The 24756-nt window shown below is 33.6% G+C and overlaps 1 protein-coding gene across 2 annotated transcripts; it reads left to right on the top strand.

Annotated features, from left to right (window-relative positions):
• The first annotated feature begins 5903 nt into the window (after positions 1–5903).
• LOC129316891 (uncharacterized) lies at positions 5904–10033 on the top strand. 2 transcript variants are annotated; one of them, XM_054961277.1, is made up of 6 exons: positions 5904–6014; positions 6163–6904; positions 7588–8043; positions 8351–8728; positions 8810–8877; positions 9567–10033. In XM_054961277.1, exons 2-6 carry the CDS (start codon positions 6197–6199, stop codon positions 9778–9780), a joined length of 1824 nt encoding a protein of 607 aa, XP_054817252.1. In that variant the 5' UTR covers positions 5904–6014; positions 6163–6196; the 3' UTR covers positions 9781–10033. The 2 variants fall into 2 exon arrangements, with proteins under 2 accessions (XP_054817252.1, XP_054817253.1); XM_054961278.1 differs by lacking the exon at positions 8810–8877 and having other exon boundaries at positions 5917–6904; positions 9567–9738.
• Positions 10034–24756: the final 14723 nt, after the last annotated feature.

Consider the following 24756-nt stretch of genomic DNA (forward strand, 5'->3'; position numbering starts at 1 on the left):
AAGCACTTATCCATTAAATGCCTTAAGTGTGCACCCTTATCACAATTACAAAACCTTAGCTAGGTAACCAACACTTGACACACAATATTTGTACTATCAATACCTGACTCGGGCCAAAACAACACTTTTTCTAAACACTAGTTCCCACCGAAATAAAACTTCCTTATAGGAGCACACTTGATCACAATATTACTTCACAAATACTATAAACAAATGTACATTCCCAAAACATGTATCATTGCACAATTATATATTCATATAATCCTCTAAGACTCTGGAGGGTAGACAAGAGTCTCATGGTCAACATGTATACTATTCTATCAACAAATAATATCAAATCCATGGCCATTTGGGGCAAACAGAAGTTTTATAGCTAGAAGTTAAGTAATGTAGATACAATTCACCAAATTAGAGCCTACATGTTCTAAGAAATATGTATATCCTAGGTTGGCAGATTATAAATTGTACAATCAAAATAAAGAGGTTAAATCAAAAAATAGTGTCTTATACGCCAAATAATGTCTTAGGTGCTTTTCAAAATATTCAATCAACTTGACAAAAACAGTTTATGCATGACATCACCTTATATCGCTCCGTACTCCATGCGAGGAACTAAGTTACCCAACAAAAAGTAGATCGGACCAAACTAATAGCCGCTCATTGGGTCTAATGAGATCTTACTAAGTGGTAAAGTAAACTCCAAACAAAATCCCAACAACATAACAATTCAAAACATCCTAACAAATCATGCATATTTTAAAACAAATGGACAAAAGCATTATGCATATCATTACATCAACCGAACAAAACCAGACAGTTTATCTCATGCTTCCAATAATGCTCATAGCAACAAGATGATCATTACAAGTCAAACCTACTTGGCAATTATTTTCGAACAATAATATATTATTTCTCAACAAATTATAATTTTTCAAACAACAGATCAGACACATAATCAAGTGCATGTGCACACTACCACATATTAACAATAGTTATCTTGTGTCTTGGACAACAAGTTTCCATTTACAACTCCACTTCCTCTACTTTTTTTATCAATACAATATACACATCATTTAATAATACATAATATTAATTTCATAATTATGAACAATAATTAACTCTAATTATAGAGTTATGGAGTCTAAGCCTAACTCACATTTAATGCCAAATAAAGGTTAATACTCATTTTAACCCTTCGAAAAATTCTTCATAACATCATCTTACACTCATAAGTTCTAATTAAATGTCAAATCAATCCGAACATCAACATTTCATCATTACACAACCTTAAAATTGGTCCTAAAAACACCTTAAAAATTAAAAAAATTATTCCCACGCATCAAATCAATATTCTAATACCGTAGAAATAATTATTTATACTTAAATAAACATCTAATTAAGCATCTGAAATCAACCCTCGAGTTTAGATTCAACTAAAACTTCACCATTTAAGTTTAGGATTTAACTCAAAATCCTCAAATCAGAATTCCAACCTCAAAAGAATGTTCTATAACATTTATTATACCCCAACAACTTTAACATTTATTTTTAAAGGATTAATATGCGATTTAGACCTTGAACTATAGGTCCAGAGGCAATTTCAACCCTAAATTTTTAAAAAAGTGTATTTTGAACCCGAAACAATTAAAGTGAGACAATTTCACCCCTGCCATTAACTTTGAACAAGTGCCCATCAAATTCATTTGGAAAAAATTACATTTTAAGCCCCAATTTAATGGATGTTTGTTGAAAGTTAACATTACGGGCGAAATTGCCCCAACTTTAATTATTTAGGATCCAGAATGCACCTTATTTAAAAATTTAGGGATCAAATTATTCCTAGACCTATAGTTTAGAGTTTGAATTACATATTAACCTATGATAATATTATAAATTTCCCAAGATATGAGAAGAAGGAATTAAAAAAGGTAAATGATGATGATGATGATGATGAAACTATATAAAAGAAGGTTGTAAATTGTACTAATGAGTAAAGCTATTTTTGATGGAGATTGTGGTGGATATAAATGAAACGGTGTTGAGTTGACTATTTTCGTTCTTGCTGCATGGGGTTTTGATAGGCTATTAGTGATAGCAATCAAAGAGTAACATAACCTTTCGCTATAAGTGCACTTTCATATTTTTCCCTGTTTGTTCTCTAACATAATGGAATCTCATAATAATATCGGTGAAAAAAATATTATTATTCTTTGTTAGGAAAAAATCTAGAATAGATTCCTCTTCATACACTTTTTTCTCTATCTCTTTATTTATCATAAAAGCATTTAGTTCTGTTTTATAAATTTTTATCTTTTCCACTCAATTCAAATCAAGAAACTTACACACTCCTTTAAAATCTTTTTAAAAATTGATATAATATGCAAAATATACTTTGTTCTATTATTGTTGAATTATCATTGATTAAAGTGCATTTTTTAAAATTCAAAATGGTTAATATGCAATTTGAACCCTGAATTATAGGTCCAAGAGCAATTTGAATATCAGACTTTTAAAAAAGTGTATTTTGAATCTTAAACAAAGCAATTTTACCCTTACCGTTAACTTTCAACAAGTGTCCGTCAAATTAGAGCTTAAAGTATAATTTTTTCCAAATAAATTTGATGGACATTTATTGAAAGTTAACAGTAGGGAAGAAATTGTCCTAATTTTAATTGTTTAAAACTCAGAATGCACATTTTAAAAAATTTAAGATTTAAATTGCGTTAAACTTATAATTCAACATCTAAATTATATCTTAACTCATTTTTAAATTATCATAATTTTAAATTAACTATCTTATAAAAAAATTTATTTTATTCATCAAAATTATACTATTAAAAAATAATTTTTGGTGAGTGAAAATATTTATAAATAAAGTTTGGAGGATGAGAAGAGGTAAAAAGTTACACCCCTGCCAGAAAAATGGACGATGCCGGCCTGGAGGGAAGAGAAGGGGACAACGCATGCGGGGTATTCGAAATTCAAATGGTGGTAGTTGTGATTCAATAATCTTGTGGGTCCCACAACTCTCTTCCACCCATTTCTTTTCTTTTGTTTTTGTTTTTATTTTTTTAAATTTTCACTTGATTCCTTCAGCACCAGTGCCGTTTCTCCTTTCATTTATTTTATTATTTTTTAATATATATATTTTTTCTGTTCTCTCTCTTTTTCATATTTCATTTATTATTTTTTATATTTATTTATTTTATATCACATTATATTTTATTGTTTGTATCTTTAAATAATATCCTAAACTAAGTTAATAACAATTTTATATAACTTTAGGCACAATTTAATTTATGATTAAATGTTTAAACATGTGATTAACTTTAAATAATTTTAAATGCTAATTCATTCCTTAATTTAAATCTGAAAAAAATTTAAATTCTTAAATTTTAAATTCTCAATAAAAATCCCAAATAAATTTTATAATTTATTTACTACTTAAAAATTAAGATGTTACATGTGTGGGTTTTGAAATTTAAGCGTGGGTTTCACAATTTCACTTCCTCTTCTTTCTTTTATTTTCTTTTTCGTTAAATGCATACACCTTTACACACGCACCAACAGTTTCCCTGATCCCTGTTTTTTTTCTTTTATATATATATATATATATATAACATTTATTATTATTATTATTATTATAAAAAATATTAAATTAAAATTATATCCTAAATTAAATTTAATAAATATATTCTAATTAATTTATTTATCTTTAAATGTACTTTCTAATTTTTATTAATTTTAAGTAACTCTTAAAATTTATATCAGGATGTTGCAATTCTTCTATTCTTTTAAATTGTCTGTCAAAATTTAAAATTAGTAACTATGAAATACATACATATTCAAAAAGATTAAGATAATCACATCACATATTTCCCTCATTCTCCTAGGTAGCATTATTAAGAGTCATACCCTTTCATATTACTTTCACCAATCAAATGGTCTACCATACTACTTATCCTTATAATCTACAATTATTCTCAACTCAACTCAATATGTCATATTTTCTTTGAGTTCAATCTCTTCGAGTTTAATAACATGGGAAGGATTCAATTGATATTTTTTTAGTTGTAACACATGAAATATGTTGTTTATGCTAGCAATTTAGGATAGTAATGCTAATCTATAAGCTATTGGTCCAACTTATTTAGCCTTAATAGCCCTTCCAATATCATTTATTGAAAAGATTTTGAAAAATACATGGTTACTCATTTCAAACTTGAGCGATTTACTTCTCTTATTTGTATAACTCTTCTGCTTATTTTGAGCTGTAAGTAACTTCTACTTGCTTCAAATTCATTGATTATTAGGGGAAATAATGAAATATCAGACTTTGTTGAAGGATATTCACCTCTAGTTGGAACAAATCCTAAACTTTTAGTGTCAGATATTGTCGAAGTAAACAATCCTAATTCCATAGGAAGTTTCATTAAGCATCGAGTCTTGCTCCTGTGTAAGATTATTTTACTCTCACAAATTGTATCTAAAATCAAGATGTTTTGGTGCACTTATCTCCTTATCAGTTGCATATTAGACAAATATATTGTATTTGTCATGCTGACAATCCAAATATGAGATTACATGGTATACAATATATTTTCATGAAAATAAAGGGCATATAATCCCTAGTTATCAATAATTACATGGTATACAACAGGCTTTGATATTAAAAAAAAGAGCAATTTCTAATGGATCAAATTAAACATATGCTTTTTACATGGAAAACATATATTTACATGTAAACATTATATATTATATTAAAAAAATATTTGGCTATTACGTGTAGGCTTGGGATGCAAGGTTATAGGCTTATAGTGTGAAGGGATAAGTTTAAGGTGCATGGGCATGGGTATTAGGCGCAAGGTGCAAGGGGATGTGCTTAGCAAGGGGATGGCCTTAACGTATAAGGTGCAAGAGAACAAGCTTACAGTGCAAAGGTATAGGTTTTGGGTGCAACATGCGGGGGGTATAAACTTATGGTGTAAAGTGACAAGTTTTAGGTGCAAGGGTATAGAGTTTAAGTGCAAGGATGTAGGCTTAAGGTATAAGATGTAAGGGTATAGATTTTACATACAAGGTGCAAGGTGATAGGTTCTGTGTGTAAGCTTATAACCTTGGAGTGTAAAGGTATAGACTTTAGATTTAAGGGTATAAGTTTGAGATGCAAGGCACAAAGTGATAGGTTTTGCGTGCAAGGGTATAAATCTAAGGTGTAAGGGTATAAGCTTAGGGTACAAAGTGTAAGGTATAAGGTGATAAGGCTTGGGGTACAATGACATAGTTACTAACATTTATGTTACGTCGGGTTGTTGAGTTTTTTTATGTAATCTGTGATAACTATCATGGAAATATTAGTTTTTCATGGTATTATTTATAGTTACCATGAAATCAAATAGCACTAACTTTTATTAGCAATCTTGCACTAGGTAGTCACAGCTTTGATAGGAATATTGTCACCACCAAGTGAAAGGATTAGAGCTTTAGCTAACATTTCAACAATTGAATTTTGTGCATTTTTTTCAATTTGTTAATTAACATAGGGAGACATTTTAGTTAAAAGTAAGACTTATATATTTAATTTTATATATTAATATACTTATATTCGATAAAATCATAGTGGATATTAATATGTTAATAAAATTAATAACAAAAATTTATTATAGAATAAATAATTTATACAAGATTCATATATCTTAATTTAATTAAAAATAAATATATTAACTATATAATGTTAAGTATATAAATTTTTTTATTAATTGCTTATATTATTTTATGAATAAATTTGTTTTGGTTGTTGAGAATAAGTTCAGCACGGATTTTCTAACAATTTATTATTGTTACTATTATTATTGCTATTACTATTATATTATTATTATTATTATTGCAATCCTATACGGTCTCTCGCCCAAAACCCTCAAACCCTTCTCTTTTCGCCCCATGTTCTGCGGGAAACAGACTACAATCCCTTGAGCTCTTCTCCTTCTCTGACTCCTGAGTTTGCGATAAAGAAGGTAGTCGCATTTCCTGACCCCTGTCTATGGCTCTGTGAAATCGATGAGCCTCTCTCTCTCTCTCTCTCTCTCTCTCTCTCTCTCTCTCTGTAACTTACTATGCGTCTGAGAAAGAAATTGACTTTGTTCTGTTCTTGCGACTCTGAAGGCACGAACGACGGCTGAAATGCGTGAAAGGTGCGATGCAGAAGTTGCTGCGTCCAAGCTCCTCTGCTCCTATAATCTGCACTGTGGGTAGCCATTCTTTCTCTCTTAGTCTTCCCACAGGAACCCACAATCTCACGTTCTCGTTTCCCAGCAAGAAACCTAACTATTCCCAGTCCATAGGCCCCTTAAGCGCCTTTCTCTTTCACTCGTCATCACGGCTTCCTACAATGGCTGCTTTGGCTTCATCCGCTTCGTCCTTGGCTACGTCGTCTATCAGTAAGAAACCCTTTTCTTTAAGCTCTGCTCTGTCGTCTCGCTACCTGGCCACTCTAGCTGCTTCTTCGAGCAGTTGCTGCATCTGTAGGTGCGCAGTCAACGATAGGACGCTTTCTCGAGCATGGGTTGCGGTTAAAGATGGAAGGAATGGGCCAAGAGCAGCGTGGTTGCATTCGGGCTCAGATGACTCTTCTCTCACTGTTTCTGTTCATGAAGATGCAAGCTCAGATAACTCTATTGCTGGAGATTCGGGGGAAGAGGGCCAAAATACAGCTTCATTGCCTTCATCGGAGGAGAAGCCGTTGAAATTGAATGGGCGGCCCAAGGGTTCTTCCAGCAGCAGCTGTGACATACCTCCAAATCCGGATTTATTGACGATTCCGGGTGTGGGTCCGAGAAATTTGCGAAAGCTGGTGGATAAAGGTTTCGCTGGAGTTGCCGAGCTCAAGCAACTGTATAAAAATAAGGTATATTTTGGCTAAATTTCTGTATTGCTATAAACAACTGATATGTCAGAAGAGAAGTCATATCGTGATGTATACACACATTTATCAGCAACTACACATTTAAATCCTACGTTTTATTGTGTCCAGTGTTCATGCTTCTTAGCCATTTCACTGTGCTTTCCCCATTGCTAATCCTTTGTACCTTGTTGCTGAACCCTAGACGGACCTGAACTCTGGTTCTCTTCGAATTCGTTAGATATGTTGCTTTATTATTTTTTTTAAAAGAATTTTCTTTGTAGTTTAGCTTCCTTTAAGATAATAAGGAGGATAATGGCCCTGCCATCTTCATGTACAATTGAAATGTTTGTGTGACCAATGGCTATTGTTGGTTGATTCAACCAGCTACAGTTGAATTCTTTCTTTTGATTCTGAATTTAAAAGGGAACAATGTACATTATAAATGATGCATTTGTCACCCCTTTCTATGTGATTAAAAGGATTGAGACTGAAATTATAGTTTCCACATTTTCTTGAAAGAATTTCAGGCTTTAGCTACAAATTCAATTTAATTTGCTGTGTAAAAGAATTTAAGGTCAAGGAGTCTTATTGTGTTATAAATGTTGGTGGGCTTCTGCTTTTAGCTTGATGCTATTGGAGTATGCAAAACTTTTGAGTTGTTTAATTTATTAGGTCATTTTCTGCAGTTCTCTGGCAAGCCTAGTGACAAGATGGTTGAGTATCTACAGAGTTCTGTGGGAATTATTCACAGGAACCATGCTGAAAGCATCACTACTTTCATTAAAAAGAGTGTGGATGAAGAGTCGGAAGCTAACTGTGTGCAGTCTCCACACAAAAATCGGATTACATTTTGTGTTGAGGGTAATATCAGCGTTGGCAAGACTACTTTTCTTCAGAGAATAGCTAATGAAACAATCGAGTTGCGTGATCTTGTTGAGGTGGTTCCTGAACCCATTGACAAGTGGCAGGATGTTGGACCTGACCACTTCAATATTTTGGATGCTTTTTATGCTGAGCCACAACGGTATGCGTACACCTTTCAGAACTATGTATTTGTTACCAGAGTTATGCAGGAAAGAGAGTCATCTGGTGGAATCAAGCCTCTTCGGTTGATGGAGAGGAGTGTTTTCAGTGACCGTATGGTGAGTTATGTCTCCATTGGCATTTCTCTTTCATTTATTTCATTTTCTTGGAAAAAGTCATAGTTTGTTTGTTTCACTCTTGTAGTCTCAGACAATTTTTGTGATCGCTTGTCTTGCATATCATGTCTTTCCATAGGTAGACAATAAAGCTGTAGCCAAAAATGTTTTTAAGTTCAAAAGTAATTGCAATTAATACATTTGAAGCTTTGCAGTTCTTTCCTTTTCTTGCGTGGCATGATTCACAAGGGAAGAAAATCCTGTTTTGAGAGTTTAAGGGCTGATGCACTTTGTGTCACTTTCAATAAAGGTCTTTGTGCGATCTGTTCATGAGGCCAATTGGATGAATGAGATGGAGATCAGTATTTATGACTCTTGGTTTGATCCCGTTGTGTCTTGCTTGCCTGGACTTATTCCTGATGGTTTTATCTATCTTAGAGCAAGTCCTGATACTTGCCATAAGAGGATGAAGCTACGAAAGAGAGCGGAGGAAGGTGGAGTCACCCTAGATTATCTTCAAAGCCTCCATGAAAAGCATGAAAGCTGGTTATTTCCCTCTCAAAGTGTTAATCATGGAGTATTATCAGTCAGCATGCTGCCCTTGCATATTGATAACTCCTTACATCCTGATATAAGGGACCGTGTTTTCTATCTTGAGGGTGATCATATGCATTCAAGCATTCAGAAGGTACTGTATTTGGTGATCCATCTGGGAAATTTATGGTGTTACTTAATAGTCAAGCAAGCTTAATCATTTTGATATAACCAGGTTCCTGCATTGGTCTTGGACTGTGAACCCAATATTGATTTCAGCAAAGATATTGAAGCGAAGAGAGAGTAAGATAATAATCTCTACTTGGATATGTGGTTGGGACTAAATGATCTTTTCCTTCGTTGATTGTTTTTCCTCCCCTGTTGCTTGGCTATAATTAACTGTGGGTATGTGGGTCAAGTTCATTTACTACGCTAAGTGGTCTGTTCAATGTGTTGTACAAATGGTTAAAATTGGTAAAAAGGAGAGACGCTATCCTTTTGTGCTTGACTGTGAGGGGAAATTATGTTTGAAGTCTTAATTACAGTATCTTTTTAAGGTTTAGCCAGTTTTCTGCTTGCTTTCTTTACCCATTTGCTTTCCTATGCTTCTCTGACTAATAAAATTCCTTGAGTCTTTGTTTCACCCTCTTTTTAATCTGTAATTGACAACACCTGCCTACAAGGACATACGACCGTTCTCAATTTATTGTTGAAAGCAAAATATATGGCTTTTGGTAGGAATTTCCAGTAACAGATTCCCCCCCCCCTCTTGGGTTGGGGGTGTCAAGAAGAGTGTGATGATGTGGATGAATACTAGAGTGCTCGAGAGATTTATACTGTCAAATTGGTAGTCTGCTTGTGCGTAAAGGCAATTCTGTTATTTTCTTTTTTCTTTTTGCTCCATATAATTTCTGGTGCATTTGTTTCGTTTCTACAAGGATACCATTAATATGTGTCATGCCCTAACGCATTTTTCTGTTGCTGTGTTGAAGATATGCACGCCAAGTTGCTGAGTTCTTTGAATTTGTGAAGAAAAGGAAAGAGAATACACCCAATGAAGGTGGTGAAGGTTACAAGAACCGGCCACAGGTGCTGCTACCCCATGGTGGCAGCTTGTGGGTGCCAGATGGAAAGCATTTTCCTTCGTCAGCCCTCAAATCTCTGGAATTCAGACGAACCATGTCATCGTTCATATCTAGCAAATAACGTGGCTTAGTGAAATCCATTGACCGTTTTCTGCCTTTGTTGCAGATTGTAGATCCACTAATGACCCCTAGCTGACCTGTTGTTTTTCTTGCATGTAAAGATGTTGGGACCTTAGCTGGTTTATCAGAGATGGTTGTATTTGTATGGATGTAATGCTTTATTGCTGTAGTACTCCCGCGAGTAGGTTTGTGTTTCTTTCATTGGAAATGTGGCTGTATTTCTTTGATAGGAAATTTGGTGTCTTCCTTGACCATATTGTGAAGTCTCATTTCATTTGGATTTTACCAATCCACACATCCACACACGCATTACGGTATTATAATAGAGATATAGTTTTTAATTTATTTTTAAAATGCAAGATCTTGATTTCATGAAACATGTTTAACAAAAAGGGTCAGCAGAAGTGTAGATCCAAATTAACTTTCAAGAGAAAACAACAAATAATTCTTCTAAAAAATAGGTCATGTGTCATGGCTCACATGACATGCACCATAGCATGTAATGTAGAGCAACATGCGTTAGTTTTGTATCATGCGCTGAAGCTTGCACACCAACACCATATGTTGTTACATGTATTAGATTCTATTATCATCATAGATTTTTGATATGAACTTTCACTGCACGTGATTTTCATACTTGACGTCTGATTGGAGTGCGTCAAGCACGTATATAAAGCTTATAACACAATTTATCTAATTAGATAAATTTGGATACGATTTAATAATTTAATCTCAAAATGAATACTTGGGGTGTAAAAAGTCACTAATTTTAAAATTGGTATCCTAAGTGTTCAATTTTTATCACTTTGGACCTTGAATCAAGTTCAAAAGAATCAAATACCCTTGATTCATATATCAAATCACATCAATCACATCATATTTACAATTTGACCTTTCAATGCCTCGTCACATACTTGTGGTCTTATATGAGGTATCACACACATTCACATAAACACATCCACACTTGTTCTACTTTCACACATTTGACTTTCACATATGAGGCCAAGCCTTACCATTTGGTTAAGTTCACATGAGTACACATATCATCATCATAATACACATACTTCAGTTGAATAAGTTATGCAACATAACATAACATAAACTTGAATAGCATCTAGGCTTACTCACGCATTGAACACTGTGATACACTTGGCAATATGCAATGCAAGGTATATAGCAAGTTATCAAACAACATAATCATGTATATACATATTTATATATACTTATGTATCCTAGTTGACAACCTATAATTTCTCAAATGTCATCACACATTCATTACATACAAAGATAGCCACATCATTACCAATTGATACTACTATTTTGTTATATCTTTTTCGGCCTTCTTGCACTTTCTTCACTTGTATATAAAGGTAACGGAATAAGACATACATCCCAGTAACTTGAGTAAACCTCAATTATTGATTAGTAAGTAAAATGATATATAAGAGATAAAGTAACATTATTTTCAATAAAACAATATAGATAGCATATATGCAAAAATCATATACAACCATCCACTATGCTTATACACTCCCAGTTCCTACTAGTGGGGCAAGCTCAATGCTTGAACCCAAACTCCAGCTTTACATGAAATAGGGCCTACCAAACCATCGTCTTATGAAAGGTATCATCAATATGGGTGGTCTCTTAAGTCCCCACTAGTGGAGCATACTCAAGCTTAGATTGTCAGGACCTAGCTTTACACTAAGTGAAATCACGACTCCTTACCCTAATCTAGGATATAATCATGGATAATTCTCCTAGGTCCTTTCTGGTAGAGCATTCTCTACACTCAAGACCTTCAAGACTTCTTAACCTTACACAGAGTAGGGCTGCGACCCCCTACCTTAGTTTAGGTTACACTCACGAATTCAAATGCACATGCTCCCTTGCATACATCACAAGCATAACTCACATACTCACATATGCAATTCTTTCACAATGTTGCTACTCCATCAATTTATAAAACACAATGTATACAATTATATGAAATACTTGTAAATAATTTCACAAACCAATAGATAAAAGGGTTACTCTAATTACCTTTTACCCTTACTACCAAAGGTTATTATTCACACTGAACTTCTCAAATCAGTTCAACCCCCATGAGCAATCCTCGAATGCTCAATCTACACAGTGAATATTCCTTACTCAGTTTTTAACACTTAGCACAGGCACCAATTTGGCTGAGCCAAATTCCTCAACACATAAAACAACTAAATTAAGGCCTTTTGAGCTTATATAATCCATTCTTTATAGTTATTTGCCCTTAGGCTACTCAAATGATCAAAATATCCTCCTAACTTACTCGTTTATCAATTTTCTCTATTTTCAACCTAATAATTTAGGTTAATTTAACCTTATATCCTCAAAGTTCAACTATTAAAGTTCAGATCAGTTGTAAAACCTTAGTTTCGCGCCTGAAAGCCCTTTTTAACCCTTTTTCTTAGATTTTAAATCCTTAATACTCTTTCATTCAATTTTTCTATCGACCAAACTTAAAGAAATTAGGGTAGAAATGCAGCACAAGGAGGCATAAAATGTAACATCCTCAATTTTAAATCTAGATTAATTAAGCTTAAATAGATTAGTAAAGTGAATCTTTGAGGTGCGTGGCCTGATAGGCCTAATGGGCGTGTTTGATCTTGATTTCAGTACCAAACATGGGTTCAAAGGAGAATCGGGTCACCTAGGGATAGAAGAGGAAGAATTTTTGAAGGGAGTGGTTCTGTGCCACACGTCGTGGCATGGGGTTGGTTCGCTATGGTGCATGCATGCTAACATGCTTAGGAGAAACTCTCTGTGCCATGTGCCATAACGTATTGTGTGTCCGTCGTGGTGCATGGCCAAAATTTTGCAATATTAAGTCGCAAATCTGAAGTGAAAATGAAGAGAAAATAAAAGAGAACAAAGGAGTGGCAAAAAAGCTGAGCTAGGGTTTGAAGAAACTGATTGTTGGGAGTAATTTGGAGCTCATAAACACTTAAGGTAAGCTTCCTAGCTTAAATCTTCCTCTCTTCTTCCATTTTCTTGATGGTAGATATTAAGGTTTGATTTCTAATGGTGATTTTCAATCCACAGAGTTTATGGGTCCGAACCTATTGTCTTAAATAGAGTTAATGGGGGTAGATTGAGCCAAGTAAACTTGATATTTATGATTTTATGATGATTGGTAGTTGGAAGATATTACTTGTCTGAAATTCCCATAAATTTGGTGGTTGGAAATAATGTGACTTCATTAATGCCCATTTAAGAGCTTAATGTTATAAATGAGAGTTAAAGGAAGCTAAGAAACCTTACGAGCACTTCTACATGAGTTTAGAGTAAAGCTTGAGTATTAAGAAATGATGAAAATGCTAGTAAGGAATAGCTCAAAATAGATATTGATGTTTTGCATGATAAATACTTATAGTGTAATTACCATTGGCACCATTCAAGCTTCTTGAAAGCTTCAGGAGCAAATAGTTGAGGGGAGAAACCTTTGACCTCTCAAAGGTTTGGAAAAATTCCATCTTATGCTTGTGTGTCTATTAGTTTATTGACTTAAGAATTATTGTTGAAATATATAAACTAGAGAAAATGCAAGTATGGCTTAATTTGTGAAGAAATCTACTAGATCAAATTTGTGAGTTTTTATGCCTTATGGTGTAAAAATTTTCTTGAGAACAATAGTGGTGGATTTTTGTATTAATGTTTATTAGGAGTTCATTGATTTTGCAAATTGAGAAGTAACATGAATCTTTGTTTAAGAGAAGTTCAATGATGTTTTAAAATAGTGGAGTTCAATGATTTTAAAAGTGTGAGGTATAATGATTGTGATTTGGGAGTTTGATGACTTGTTGGGTTTTGAAGTTTCATGAAATGTGTTTGAGAAGTTCAATGATTGTGAAATGATGAAGTTCAATGATTTTAAAAGTGTGAGGTACAATAATTGTGATTTGGGAGTTCGATGACTTGTTGGGTTTTGAAGTTCATGAAATGTGTTGGAGAAGTTCAATGATTGTGAAATGATGAAGTTCAATGATTTTAAAAGTGTGAGGTACAATAATTGTGATTTGGGAGTTTAATGACTTGTTGGGTTTTGAAGTTCCATGAAATGTGTTTGAGAAGTTCAATGATTATGTAATGTGAAGTTCTATGAATTGTATATATGTGAGTTATGGCATGGATGTCTATTGCATGATCTTGAGAGGCGGGAGTTCATTTGCCTAGGAAGCAAAGTAGATGAAAAATCCATGTGGTAATGCCCCATTTGTGTGATGGATTGTCTAGATTAATTCTATCCTTCTTGTCTCACTGGTTCAACGAGGAACTCAAACCTAGCTAGCTATCCACCGGTTCAATAAGGAAGCTTGTTTAGGGTGTATGACACTTCATAGTGAGAAATGAGGGAAACCGTGATCCATAAGTGAGTTAGGTATGCCTTGGCCGGCTAATTCCCTCACAAGTGTTTAAGCTAGGGAAGTAAAAAAAATATAGACTATCCCATTGAGTTATAGCCCACGATTTCATGTCAGAGGAATAAGGAGGTGATAAGGGAGGTGTGATCATGCATATAGTGAGTAAAGGCACTTGTTGTCTATATTGAGTCTATAATGATGGCAATTGAGTTGAGTATTAATTTTTTCTATTATGCTTGTCAATAATTTGTTTGATCAACTCTATCTCTATGAAAAGTGCTAAAAGCGAGATTCTCCAAGTAGTTGCTATTATGTGAGCTGAACTGTGAATATTAAGTTTTCAAATGTCTCACGTGGGTTAGAGTATTAATATTAATTGCCACTTGCATTTAAACTAATTGTTATGCATTAGTATGGGCTAGTCAAACCTTGGTTACTGAGTAGTTATACTCACTCCGTTATCTTCAATATTTTAGGAAATAGTTCAAGAAGTGTGGACAGAGGAAAACAACCCGAGGCTTAGGATCACGATCCATTTGTAATAGGCCTCTTTATTTTAGGTAATTTATGTGTATGACCATTTTGATTGCCAACTAGGATTTCCTTTTTTGTTACTTACTTGCATTAAGAGAAAAGTAAATTGTAATAGTATTTTAGGCCTTAGGGAGAGAGTTGATTATTATGTGTTGTTGATAGGGCCAAAATACTAATGCAAGTGAGGGTGGTGCATATTATGTGATGATTTGAGAAATCATAATGAAAATTGTGGTAAACTCCCCCTTCCTATGATTTTGAGTTAAGAGATTGAGTAGTAAAAATTTGATTTGGAAATGTTTCTTGTGTTTTGGTGCTTTGCACGAGTTAATTTTATTGAGTTGTATATGGTCATTTGGTGTTGGTGGCCATTAGTCCTTGATTTTAGGTTAGGATACTTGAAATTTATGAAAGTAGAGGTAAAGGAGTAAGTTTTGAATAGGGTGTCCAATTATTGTTTTAAAAATAATTTGAGTATGAGACCAATGCCATTAATTAGAGCCTAGAAAGAGCTTTTTGTAGACTTCTAGTTCACGTCTTTTGACCGTCGAACAGAGATTTGGGGCACATCAAAAGTTAGCCTCAAAGCTGTCAAATTGATAGTAGAACTTATTGTCAAAGTTTGTGCATTTGCACCGCGGCATATGGTATCATAAGCCGCGGCGCGTGTCACAGAGGCGAACACACCATGGCGCATGTTCAATGAGCTGCGGCACACGCCTTTTAAATTTTCAAAATTTTTCTTGTTCCAGATTTTTGCACCTATGTAACCACTTATGTGATAATCCCTTGCTTTCGCATATTTGCAAACTTTATTTTGCCTCTTTGCAAGACTTGATTTGATTTTAAATTTATAATCTTGGGGTCCCCATTTTGTTAACCTATGAAAATTTTGTATTTAATGATTACTATCGTTTTATTTTCCTAATTACTTGAGGTTTGGGTTTTAATTTGTGGGATAAAAGGAGGAGGATATTACATAAACCTCACTTGACAAGTCACTGGCCGAAGCAAATCTCCAAACTCTAGATAATTGAAGCCCTAGCATAGAGATCCTCTCTCTCTCTCCCCCCCTCTTTAGTGCGTTTCTTTTCCTTTCTCCTTTCGATTCACGAGTTGATGCACGTCAGCTTTAAATAAATTGTGTGCTATGGGCTGTGACGCATGCAGCACATACTATAGTGTATGGCATAGTGAGACAATTCTCACTTTTCTCACGTATTTCATCCCAGCTTGCCATTCCACCATTCAATCCTATTAACTACCAGCTAAACAATACTAAACATCAATCATCACCTAAATCCATAATCAATCTACTAATTATTAATTTACTCTTAATTGGCAACTAGTTTTCTTGAATTGAAATTCAAGATGTTACATCTAAATTTATGGGGAATTGTAGAGAATGATCCCTTTATTCCTTTCAAAATAGTGGAAGAACAAGTGAGAAAAGTGAGGAGTGAATTCACTAAAAAAGAAGAAAAGCTAGTGCTACTAAACTCCAAGGCTAAACTGATCATTGCAAGTGCCTTAAGTCAACAAGAATACTTCTGTGTCAACAATATTGAAACCATAAAGGAAATGTGGAATCCTCTTGATATAGCTCATGGAGGCACATAAGGAGTCAAAGAAAACAAAATGAGCACATTGGCTCAAGAGTATGAGCTCTTTAAAATGAACCTGGGAGAAAGTATTAAGGAAATGCAAGTCAGATATACTCATATGATGCATGACCTAGAAACACTTGAAAAAACACACACACAAAAGGAGCAAGTTAGAAAAATTATGAGAGGACTCCCTACTGAATGGCAACAAAAAATCATTACCATTAAGGGAGCAAAAAGTGAATCTATGAGATCAGTTGCTACATTATTTGGCAACCTCACTGAACATAAAGGGAGATTATCAATGTTGAAAGAAGATGCAAAAAAGAAAAAGAAATCATTAGCACTGAAAGTTTTAAAAGAAAGTTCTGATTATGAAGCCAATGATAATGAAGACTCTGATGAAGAGATAACCATGTTTGTTAAGAAGTTTCGTAAATTATTTGGGAAAAAGAAGTTTAATAAGAAATTTTCAAAGAAGAAAGACAAAGAGATTACTTGCTTCAAGTGCAAAAAGTCAGGCCACATCAAAGTTGGTTATTCCTTAAAGCAAGAGAGTAAGAGCTACAAATATGACAAAAAGAAATTCAAGGCATATCTCTCTTCAATATGGGGTGATAGTAATGAGGAATCTATAAAAGAAGAAGCAAATCTCTGTCTAATGGAAAAGAGTGACACATATCAGGTAAATGATTATGACTTAAACTCTGAATTTGATTCTAGTTTTGAAGAACTAAAAATTACTTTCAAAGAATTACATAATGAATCATTTTTACTTGTAAAAAATATTCTTCAAATAAAAAAGAGGCTTGCAATTTCAGAAAAAGAAAACATGTCTCTCAAAATTAAAAATAAAGTTTTGAAAGATAAAATAAACATTTTTGAAAATGAAACTCAATGTGTTGATTGTTTACTTTATACATCTAAAAAGGAAGATTTGAAAAATATTCTTGTTAAGTTTGTTAAACGAAGAGAAAATTTGAATAAGATTTTAAGTTAACAAAGAAGTATTTTTGATAAAGCTGGTATGGGCTACAAACCTAACAAAAAACAAAACTATTACAAGAATTTCTCTGTTCTTGCAACTATGACTAACTCTCCCAAGTCCATTTGTTGTTATTGTAACAAGAAAGAGCACATGACTAAGTCATGTATGCATGGGAAGCAAGGATTGATTGAAAATATGAAGTGGATTCCGAAAGGAACTACTAACCCATCAAAACCTAAACAAATTTGGGTACCTAAGAAAGCCTTATATTTATATAGGTATCAAGGAGAGTCACACATGAAAATTGGTATCTAGATAGTGGCTGCTCCAAGCACATGATTGGTAATAGCTCCATGTTCTTATACATGGTAGAAACTAAAGATGATAGGACTGTTACCTTTAGAAATAATGAAAAAGGTAGAATTCTGGGCATAGGTAAGGTTGGTAAGAATTCTTCTAACTCTCCATGTATAGATAATGTTTATCTAGTTGATGGTTTGAAAAATAAGCTTTTAAGCATAAGTCAATTATGTGACAAAGGTTATGGGTAATATTGAATGTTGTGCGCTGCATTATAAGAGATAAGGAAATAGGAAAAAATCATTCTAGAAGGGAAAAGAGTTCAGAATGTGTATTCCATCAATTTTTGTGATAATGATTCCTTGAACACAAAGTGCTTGATATATGTGAATGATTAAAGCTGGCTGTGGCACAAAAGAGTAGCTCATGTAAATATTAAGCAACTAGGAAAGCTTGTAAAGAAGGATCTTGTCATCAGACTACCAAAAATAAAGTTTGAAATTGACAAGTTATGTGATGCTTATATGGAAGGAAAACAAATCAAGATTACATTCCACAACAAGAATGTGGTATCCACTTTAAGACCTCTTGAGCTAGTTCATATGGACCTAATTGGTCCTTTAAGGGTAAAAAGCCTAAGGGGTAATCTCTACACTTTTGTTATTGTTGATGATTATTCGAGGTTCACATGGACTATCTTCATGTCTCATAAAGATCAAACTTTTGATTATTTTGTGACATTTGTAGCCAAAGTTCAAAATGAAAAGAGTTTGAAAATTGTGAAGATTAGATGTGACCATGGTCGAGAATTTAACAATTTCAACTTTATTAAGTTTTGTGAAGGACAGGGAATAAGTCATGAATTCTCAGCACCAAGAACTCCTTAGCAAAATAGAGTTGTAAAGAGAAAGAATAGAACTTTGGAGGAAAACGGCAAGAGCTATGCTACATGAAAAGAAGTTGTCAAATTACTTCTAGTCTGATGCAATGAATACAACTTGTTACATCACCAACAGAGCTTATGTGAGATCAATTTTAAACAAGACACCCTATGAGCTTTATAAAAGAAGGAAGCCTTACATCTCACATTTACATGTATTTGGCTATAAGTATTTTATACTCAATAATGGCAAGGATAATCTAAATAAATTCAAATCTAAGAGTGATAAAGCTATTTTTTTGGGAGATTCTAATAGAAGTAAAGCTTTTAAATTCTTTAACAAAAGAATCTTAACTGGTGAGGAATCAATACATATCAGATTTAATGAATCTTTATCAGATGTGAACAATGAAGAAGAAACTATAAATCTTCCTCTAGATGTTCTCTCACTAGATGAAAAGGAGGAAAATCAAACCAACATTGATATCACGACTGATGATCAAAATAGACAGACAAATGATTTTCTAAAAAGTTAAAAATATAGTATATCCCATCCTATTGATCTAGTCATTAGAGAAGTTGGTGACACAATTAGAACTAGAGATTCACTTAGAAAAGTATGCCATTTCAGTGTACTTCTTTCTAACATTGAACCTTTTAACATTAAAGAAGCCTTGTCTGATGAATATTAGCTTATACCAATGCAAGAAGAGTTAAACCAGTTTGAGAGAAGTCAAGTTTAGGACTTAGTCCTTAGACCTAGTAATCATATAGTAATTGGAACAAAATGGGTCTTTAGAAATAAACTTGAAGAAATTGAAATTGTGGTAAGAAATGAGGCTAGGCTAGTAGCTAAATGTTATAATCAACAAGAAGGTATTGATTATGATGAAACCTTTGTTCTTGTTGCTAGACTTGAGGCTATTAAACTTTTACTTGCTTTTTCTTGTATAAAAGATTTTAAGCTTTATCAAATGGATGTTAAGATTGCTTTCTAAATGGACTAATCGGTAAAGAAGTTTATGTAGAGCAGCCTCTAGGATTTGAAGATCCATCATTACCAAATTATGTCTACAAATTAAAGAAGGCCTTGTATGGATTCAAACAAGCCCCTAGAGTTTGGTATGATAGGTTAAGTACTTTTTTACTTAGTAAAAACTTCTAAAGAGGAATGGTGGATAAAACCTTATTCTTTCAAATTGAAGGAAGTGATAGTTTGGTAATTCAAACATATATTGATGATATTATTTTTGGAGCTACAAATGAAGTTCTTTGCAAGAATTTTGCTAAAATTATGCAAGGTGAATTTGAGATGTCCATGATGGGGGAGTTGAATTTCTTCCTTGGGCCACAAATCAAGCAAATGAAAGATGAGATCTTCATAAGTCAAACTAAATACATATATGAGCTGTTGAAGAAATTTAGATTTGAGAATTATAATCCAAGCAATATCCCTATGAGTGCTTCAATCAAGATGGACAAAAATGAACAAAGAAAGAAGGTGAATCAAGCTAGATTTAGGAAAATGATTAGATCCTTACTATACCTCCTTGCTAGAAAACTTGACATAATGTTTAGTGTTTGTATGTATGCAAGATTTCAATCAGATCTTAGAGAGTCTCATCTAAAAGCTGTGAAGAGAATTTTCAAGTATCTAAATGGCATACCACAACTAGGACTTTGATTTCCTAAAGGAGAAGAGCCTGAGCTAATCACCTATTCAGATGTTGATCATACTGGATGTAAAATTGATAGAAAGAGCACAAGTGGTACATGTCAATTCTTTGGAGGCTCATTCGTCTCATAGTTCAGTAAAAAGCAAAATAGTGTGTCAGTCTCTTCGTGTGAAGTTGAGTATTTTGCTGCTGGAAGTTATTGTGCACAAATCTTATGGTGGAAGCAATAGTTGGAAGATTTGCGAGTTTTCAATTAGATGTGACAACACAAGTACTTTTAATCTAACAAAGAATCTTGTCCAACACTTAAGAACAAAGCACATTGATATAAGACATCACGTTCTAAGAGATCATGTGCAAAAGGACATTGTACTGGAATTTGTCCCAACAACTGAGCAACTATCAGATATCTTCACCAAACTTCTAGATGAAGAACAATTTGCTTTTATAAGAAGGAAATTAGGAATGGAAAATCATAATGAGTTGAGACGTGTTTTAAAGTTTAATCTTATTATATTTGAATTTTTACTAACTTAAACTTTGAAGTGGTTATAAATTGTTTTGTAGGGCTCACATCATGAATCTTAGCTTTTTAGATTGAATTGGGATGTTCCTCAAGAAGGAAGTAAGTAAATCAAGTGATATTTTGTTAAGAGAGTTAATTTCTTATGTTCTGGGACATTTCAAGCATGATTACATGCTAAATCATGCATGAAACACTTTACAGAAATATAGCTTTTATGAGGCTGACAAATCACTCGTGAGAGCCAACAGCTTTCAAGCATGAAATGTCACATAAAAACCTTCCTTGAGTCATGACAAATCATGCGTGATAGTACTTAAGCTTTAAGTGTGAATGTCTTACATAGATGTATCTCTTTAAGTCATGACAAATCAAGTGTGAAGGTTGAAGCTTTCCAAGAGTGAAATTTACTTTTGAAAGCCCTTCTCTTTTGTCTTAGACATTTTATGTGTGAAACTGATTTGTGATCACACATGAATCAGCATGAGCTAAAATGTCAAATCTTTGAAATTGCATTATATGGAAGAATCAAGCGTGAAACTTACCTGTCTCAAGGGTGAAACATCCACATAAACTGAAGAAATGACAAATTACATGTGAATAGCTCGTTGCTATATATATACTCTGTGTCAAATCCTTTATTTCACATGCACTCTAACATTCGTATATCTAACTATTACAACTCTTTATCTTTTTTAACTTCTTTTCTGATCTTTATATAATTGTTATAGTGTTCGAATTTCATTACCCATCATTCCTAAATACTACTTCGAATCTTAAATTCTTCCAAACTCCTCTTAATCTTCAACCTAGCCTCGCTTTTCGTCATCTCTGAAATGGCACACACTAAGGAGAGTGGGAAGAAGCAAAGCTCATAAGTGACCAAGAAGAGAAAAATTTTGGAATCCTTGATTTAAGAAGCTAGAAAATCACCAGCTTAACCTTCAAAGAAGAGCATAACTCTAAGAATTGGAAGGGAGCCTATGAGAATCTGTACTATCAAGCCAGCTAGAAGATGAATTGTCCAAGGATATTTGAGGCAAGTTGAGAGAAGGGAAGCTACTTAGTTTAGAACACATGCATGGTATACTCAATTCTTCTCTTTTGGAGCTATGGTTATCGAACATTTGACTAAGTATGACTCATTTATCAAAGCTTATAACTTTGATATTGATGAATACATAAGTGAGTACAAGAGATTAGTTGTAACCTCCTCCTGTATCCTCCAGATAAAAGAGAAGATTAGCAAAATCACTACATCACACACACCAACTAGAAATCATATATTATTTGAAAATCTTTGGCCAAAGACTTGTTTTACAAAGTCATCAAAACCAAAGTGTATCTGAGTAACACACAGCAGAAGCAAATCACACGCATTCACAACACTCATTGTATGCCTTAAAAACTAGGAAATTAGATTGGGAAATGGGGCATGCATTGCGGCATGAAATACATGTGCCGTGGTATGTGGTATAGAGCCACACACCTAACTTTTTGTGCCATGCATCGCGGTGCGCTAGTTCAAAATTTTTACTGTCATTTTGATAGCAAAATGACTAACTTTTGACGTACACCATTTTCACATATGACATCCAATCAGAATGATTTAAGTGTCCAAACAAAGCTTATCTCATAAGCTAGCTAGTGAAATTGGTTTAGACATGATGTAACTATTCGATCAAAATTGGGAGACCTAAGTGCAAAAAATCACCTTTTTTAAAAATTTTACACACCCAAGTACTTAAATCGATTCCTTTCTCTCATTAGACTACATAAGGCCTTAAATCAAATCTAAAAGGACTTACTACACCTAATTAACCACAATATATTACATATACACCTATATATTAAAGTTTGACCCCTTAACGGCCAATTTCTACATTTCTCAACCTTTTACAAAACAATACATTTTAACATATCTTAGCCTACTTGGCTATTTTTCTCAACACATTCACGTAGAATCATAATCATAACATATTTACTCCTCAATCTTAGCTCTAAATTACTTATTTCATCATAATTTCACACATGGGATTAAGATTCACTAATGTTTACAACATTTTCCACACATGTACACCTAAATCTTAGCTCTTGATTCAATTCACCACATATATACACAATTGAGCTAAGATTTCACAAAAATCACTACTCAAAACATGCATGCAACCTTATGAAAACTTATATACACGTATATGCACAAGTTCTCAATTCATTACACAAACTCAAAAGGGTTTCACAACCATAGCACCACTATGCCAGTCCAGACTCTCTTCCTTTACCTTGATCACCACTCTATCCTGTAAAAATATAACTATGGGGGCAAGATAAAAATCTTAGTAACAAAATAACTTATTCCTATTGACTATCACATCAACTATATGAAAGTAAAGTATAATATATCATTTAATATAACATATCACATATTTCGTTTCAAATATCACTCATATCAAACATTTCATCATTTTTACACTTGTTTCACCAGTTTTCTTCACTTTTATAGCATAAAACAACACATAGCATGATCATTATTGACTGAACCTCTAAATCACCTCGACACAAAACCATAGGCTTGCCTTAGACTAATGTACATACTCATTAGCCCGAGCTCACCTTTAGTGATAAAATCACCAAGCCAAAGGTGTTCTACCTCATTTTCAGACTATGGTTTCCCCTAATACACACAATGGGGTGTCGTTGACTCTAACACTGTATCACACAGACACTAAAGAGTCTTAAATCTCCAACACCACACCTCAATAGGCACTAAAAAACTCTTCTCCAATACATAATTCTCCAACATCGCACCCCGTTAGGGCATTAAGAAGAATATGCCATATGGTCTTATCACTATATCTCTACTCGAGTGAATTCCTACCCCTATGATCATACTTTCTGAACCATTCCTAGGTTCCATATCACTACTTTACTTATATATATACATATACACATTTTCACATCAATTTTCACAATTTCCATTACTTGTTTAATCAAAATCTCTTTTTATGCAATAAACACTTAATGCTACAAAACATGCTCAATTCAAAACTATTTTATGCAATACATAGCAAACTCACACACAGTTACAACAAATAGTCAAATAAAGAAAGTTATTCGATTACCTCAAACCTTCTATCACTAGAAAGGTTACTCATGGATTTCAACCACCACTACAACTTATCAAAAGCTTCCTTTCTCAACTCATATGCTCAATATGCCAATCTGAACACATTTGACACAATTTAGTCATTTGGTCTAATTTGACCAAAAACACATATTTACTACTTATGGCTATATTTAGCCATATATTCTTTTCCATTTATCCATCTTATGTCCCTTATTACTCAATTACTACTTTACATCATCTTAACTGGCCTCATTTCTCTCAAATCAAATTTTCACCCTAAAAACCTCTTGATTTAGGGCCAAATTGAGCCTATGGGTTTAAAGCTCTATTGTTTAAATCCAAACCAGTTGTAAATCTCTAATTTAACTCTCGAGAACTATTTTTTTACTATTAGTCAAGAATCAAACCCCTAAAATTTCACCGATTCAATTTCTCTATAACTCATATTCAGAGAAATTTGGGTAGAATGGAAAGTAAGGTTCATATGTAGCTTATCTGCTAAGTTATCAATTAGAAGCACCTTCCAATGACCTAAAATTTCTTGCCATAGCTGACCTACCCTTCTTCTCTTCTCCTTTCATGTGTTTTCAAATTTTCCCTTCTAAAAATCACCCAAAATTCATGACTTAAGGGGTTATTTTCTAGTCCATGTGTTGTGGCACATGCAATATAAGCTACAGTGCGTGGCACAGTGAGAAGAATTCTCACCACACATACTTGTTTTGACCTAAAATGCTATCCTCTCACCCGTATCTATTCATACAACCTTCTAGCAAGTCAAACTATCCAGTAATCATCCAAATATTTAATCTTACACTAATTACCACTGTACCCTCGATTAAAAACTAATCACGAGATTAAGAAATTTAAGATGTTACATTAGTGGAGTTGAACATCAATTATTTCCCAGACGTCATCAAAGCCTTTTATGCAAGCTTTGGTTGG

Source organism: Prosopis cineraria, unplaced genomic scaffold, assembly GCF_029017545.1.
Source record: "Prosopis cineraria cultivar Desert tree isolate PC_DT_omini unplaced genomic scaffold, ASM2901754v1 PC7, whole genome shotgun sequence".
Classification (NCBI taxonomy): Eukaryota; Viridiplantae; Streptophyta; class Magnoliopsida; order Fabales; family Fabaceae; genus Prosopis; species Prosopis cineraria.

Bases quoted from the DNA above. Each gene is read 5' to 3' on its own strand.
- LOC129316891 (XM_054961277.1), top strand. From the start codon at position 6,197: ATGCAGAAGTTGCTGCGTCCAAGCTCCTCTGCTCCTATAATCTGCACT. The intron at 8,044-8,350 runs GTGAGTTATGTC...CTTTCAATAAAG, and splicing joins GTGTTTTCAGTGACCGTATG to GTCTTTGTGCGATCTGTTCA. The intron at 8,878-9,566 runs GTAAGATAATAA...GCTGTGTTGAAG, and splicing joins GATATTGAAGCGAAGAGAGA to ATATGCACGCCAAGTTGCTG.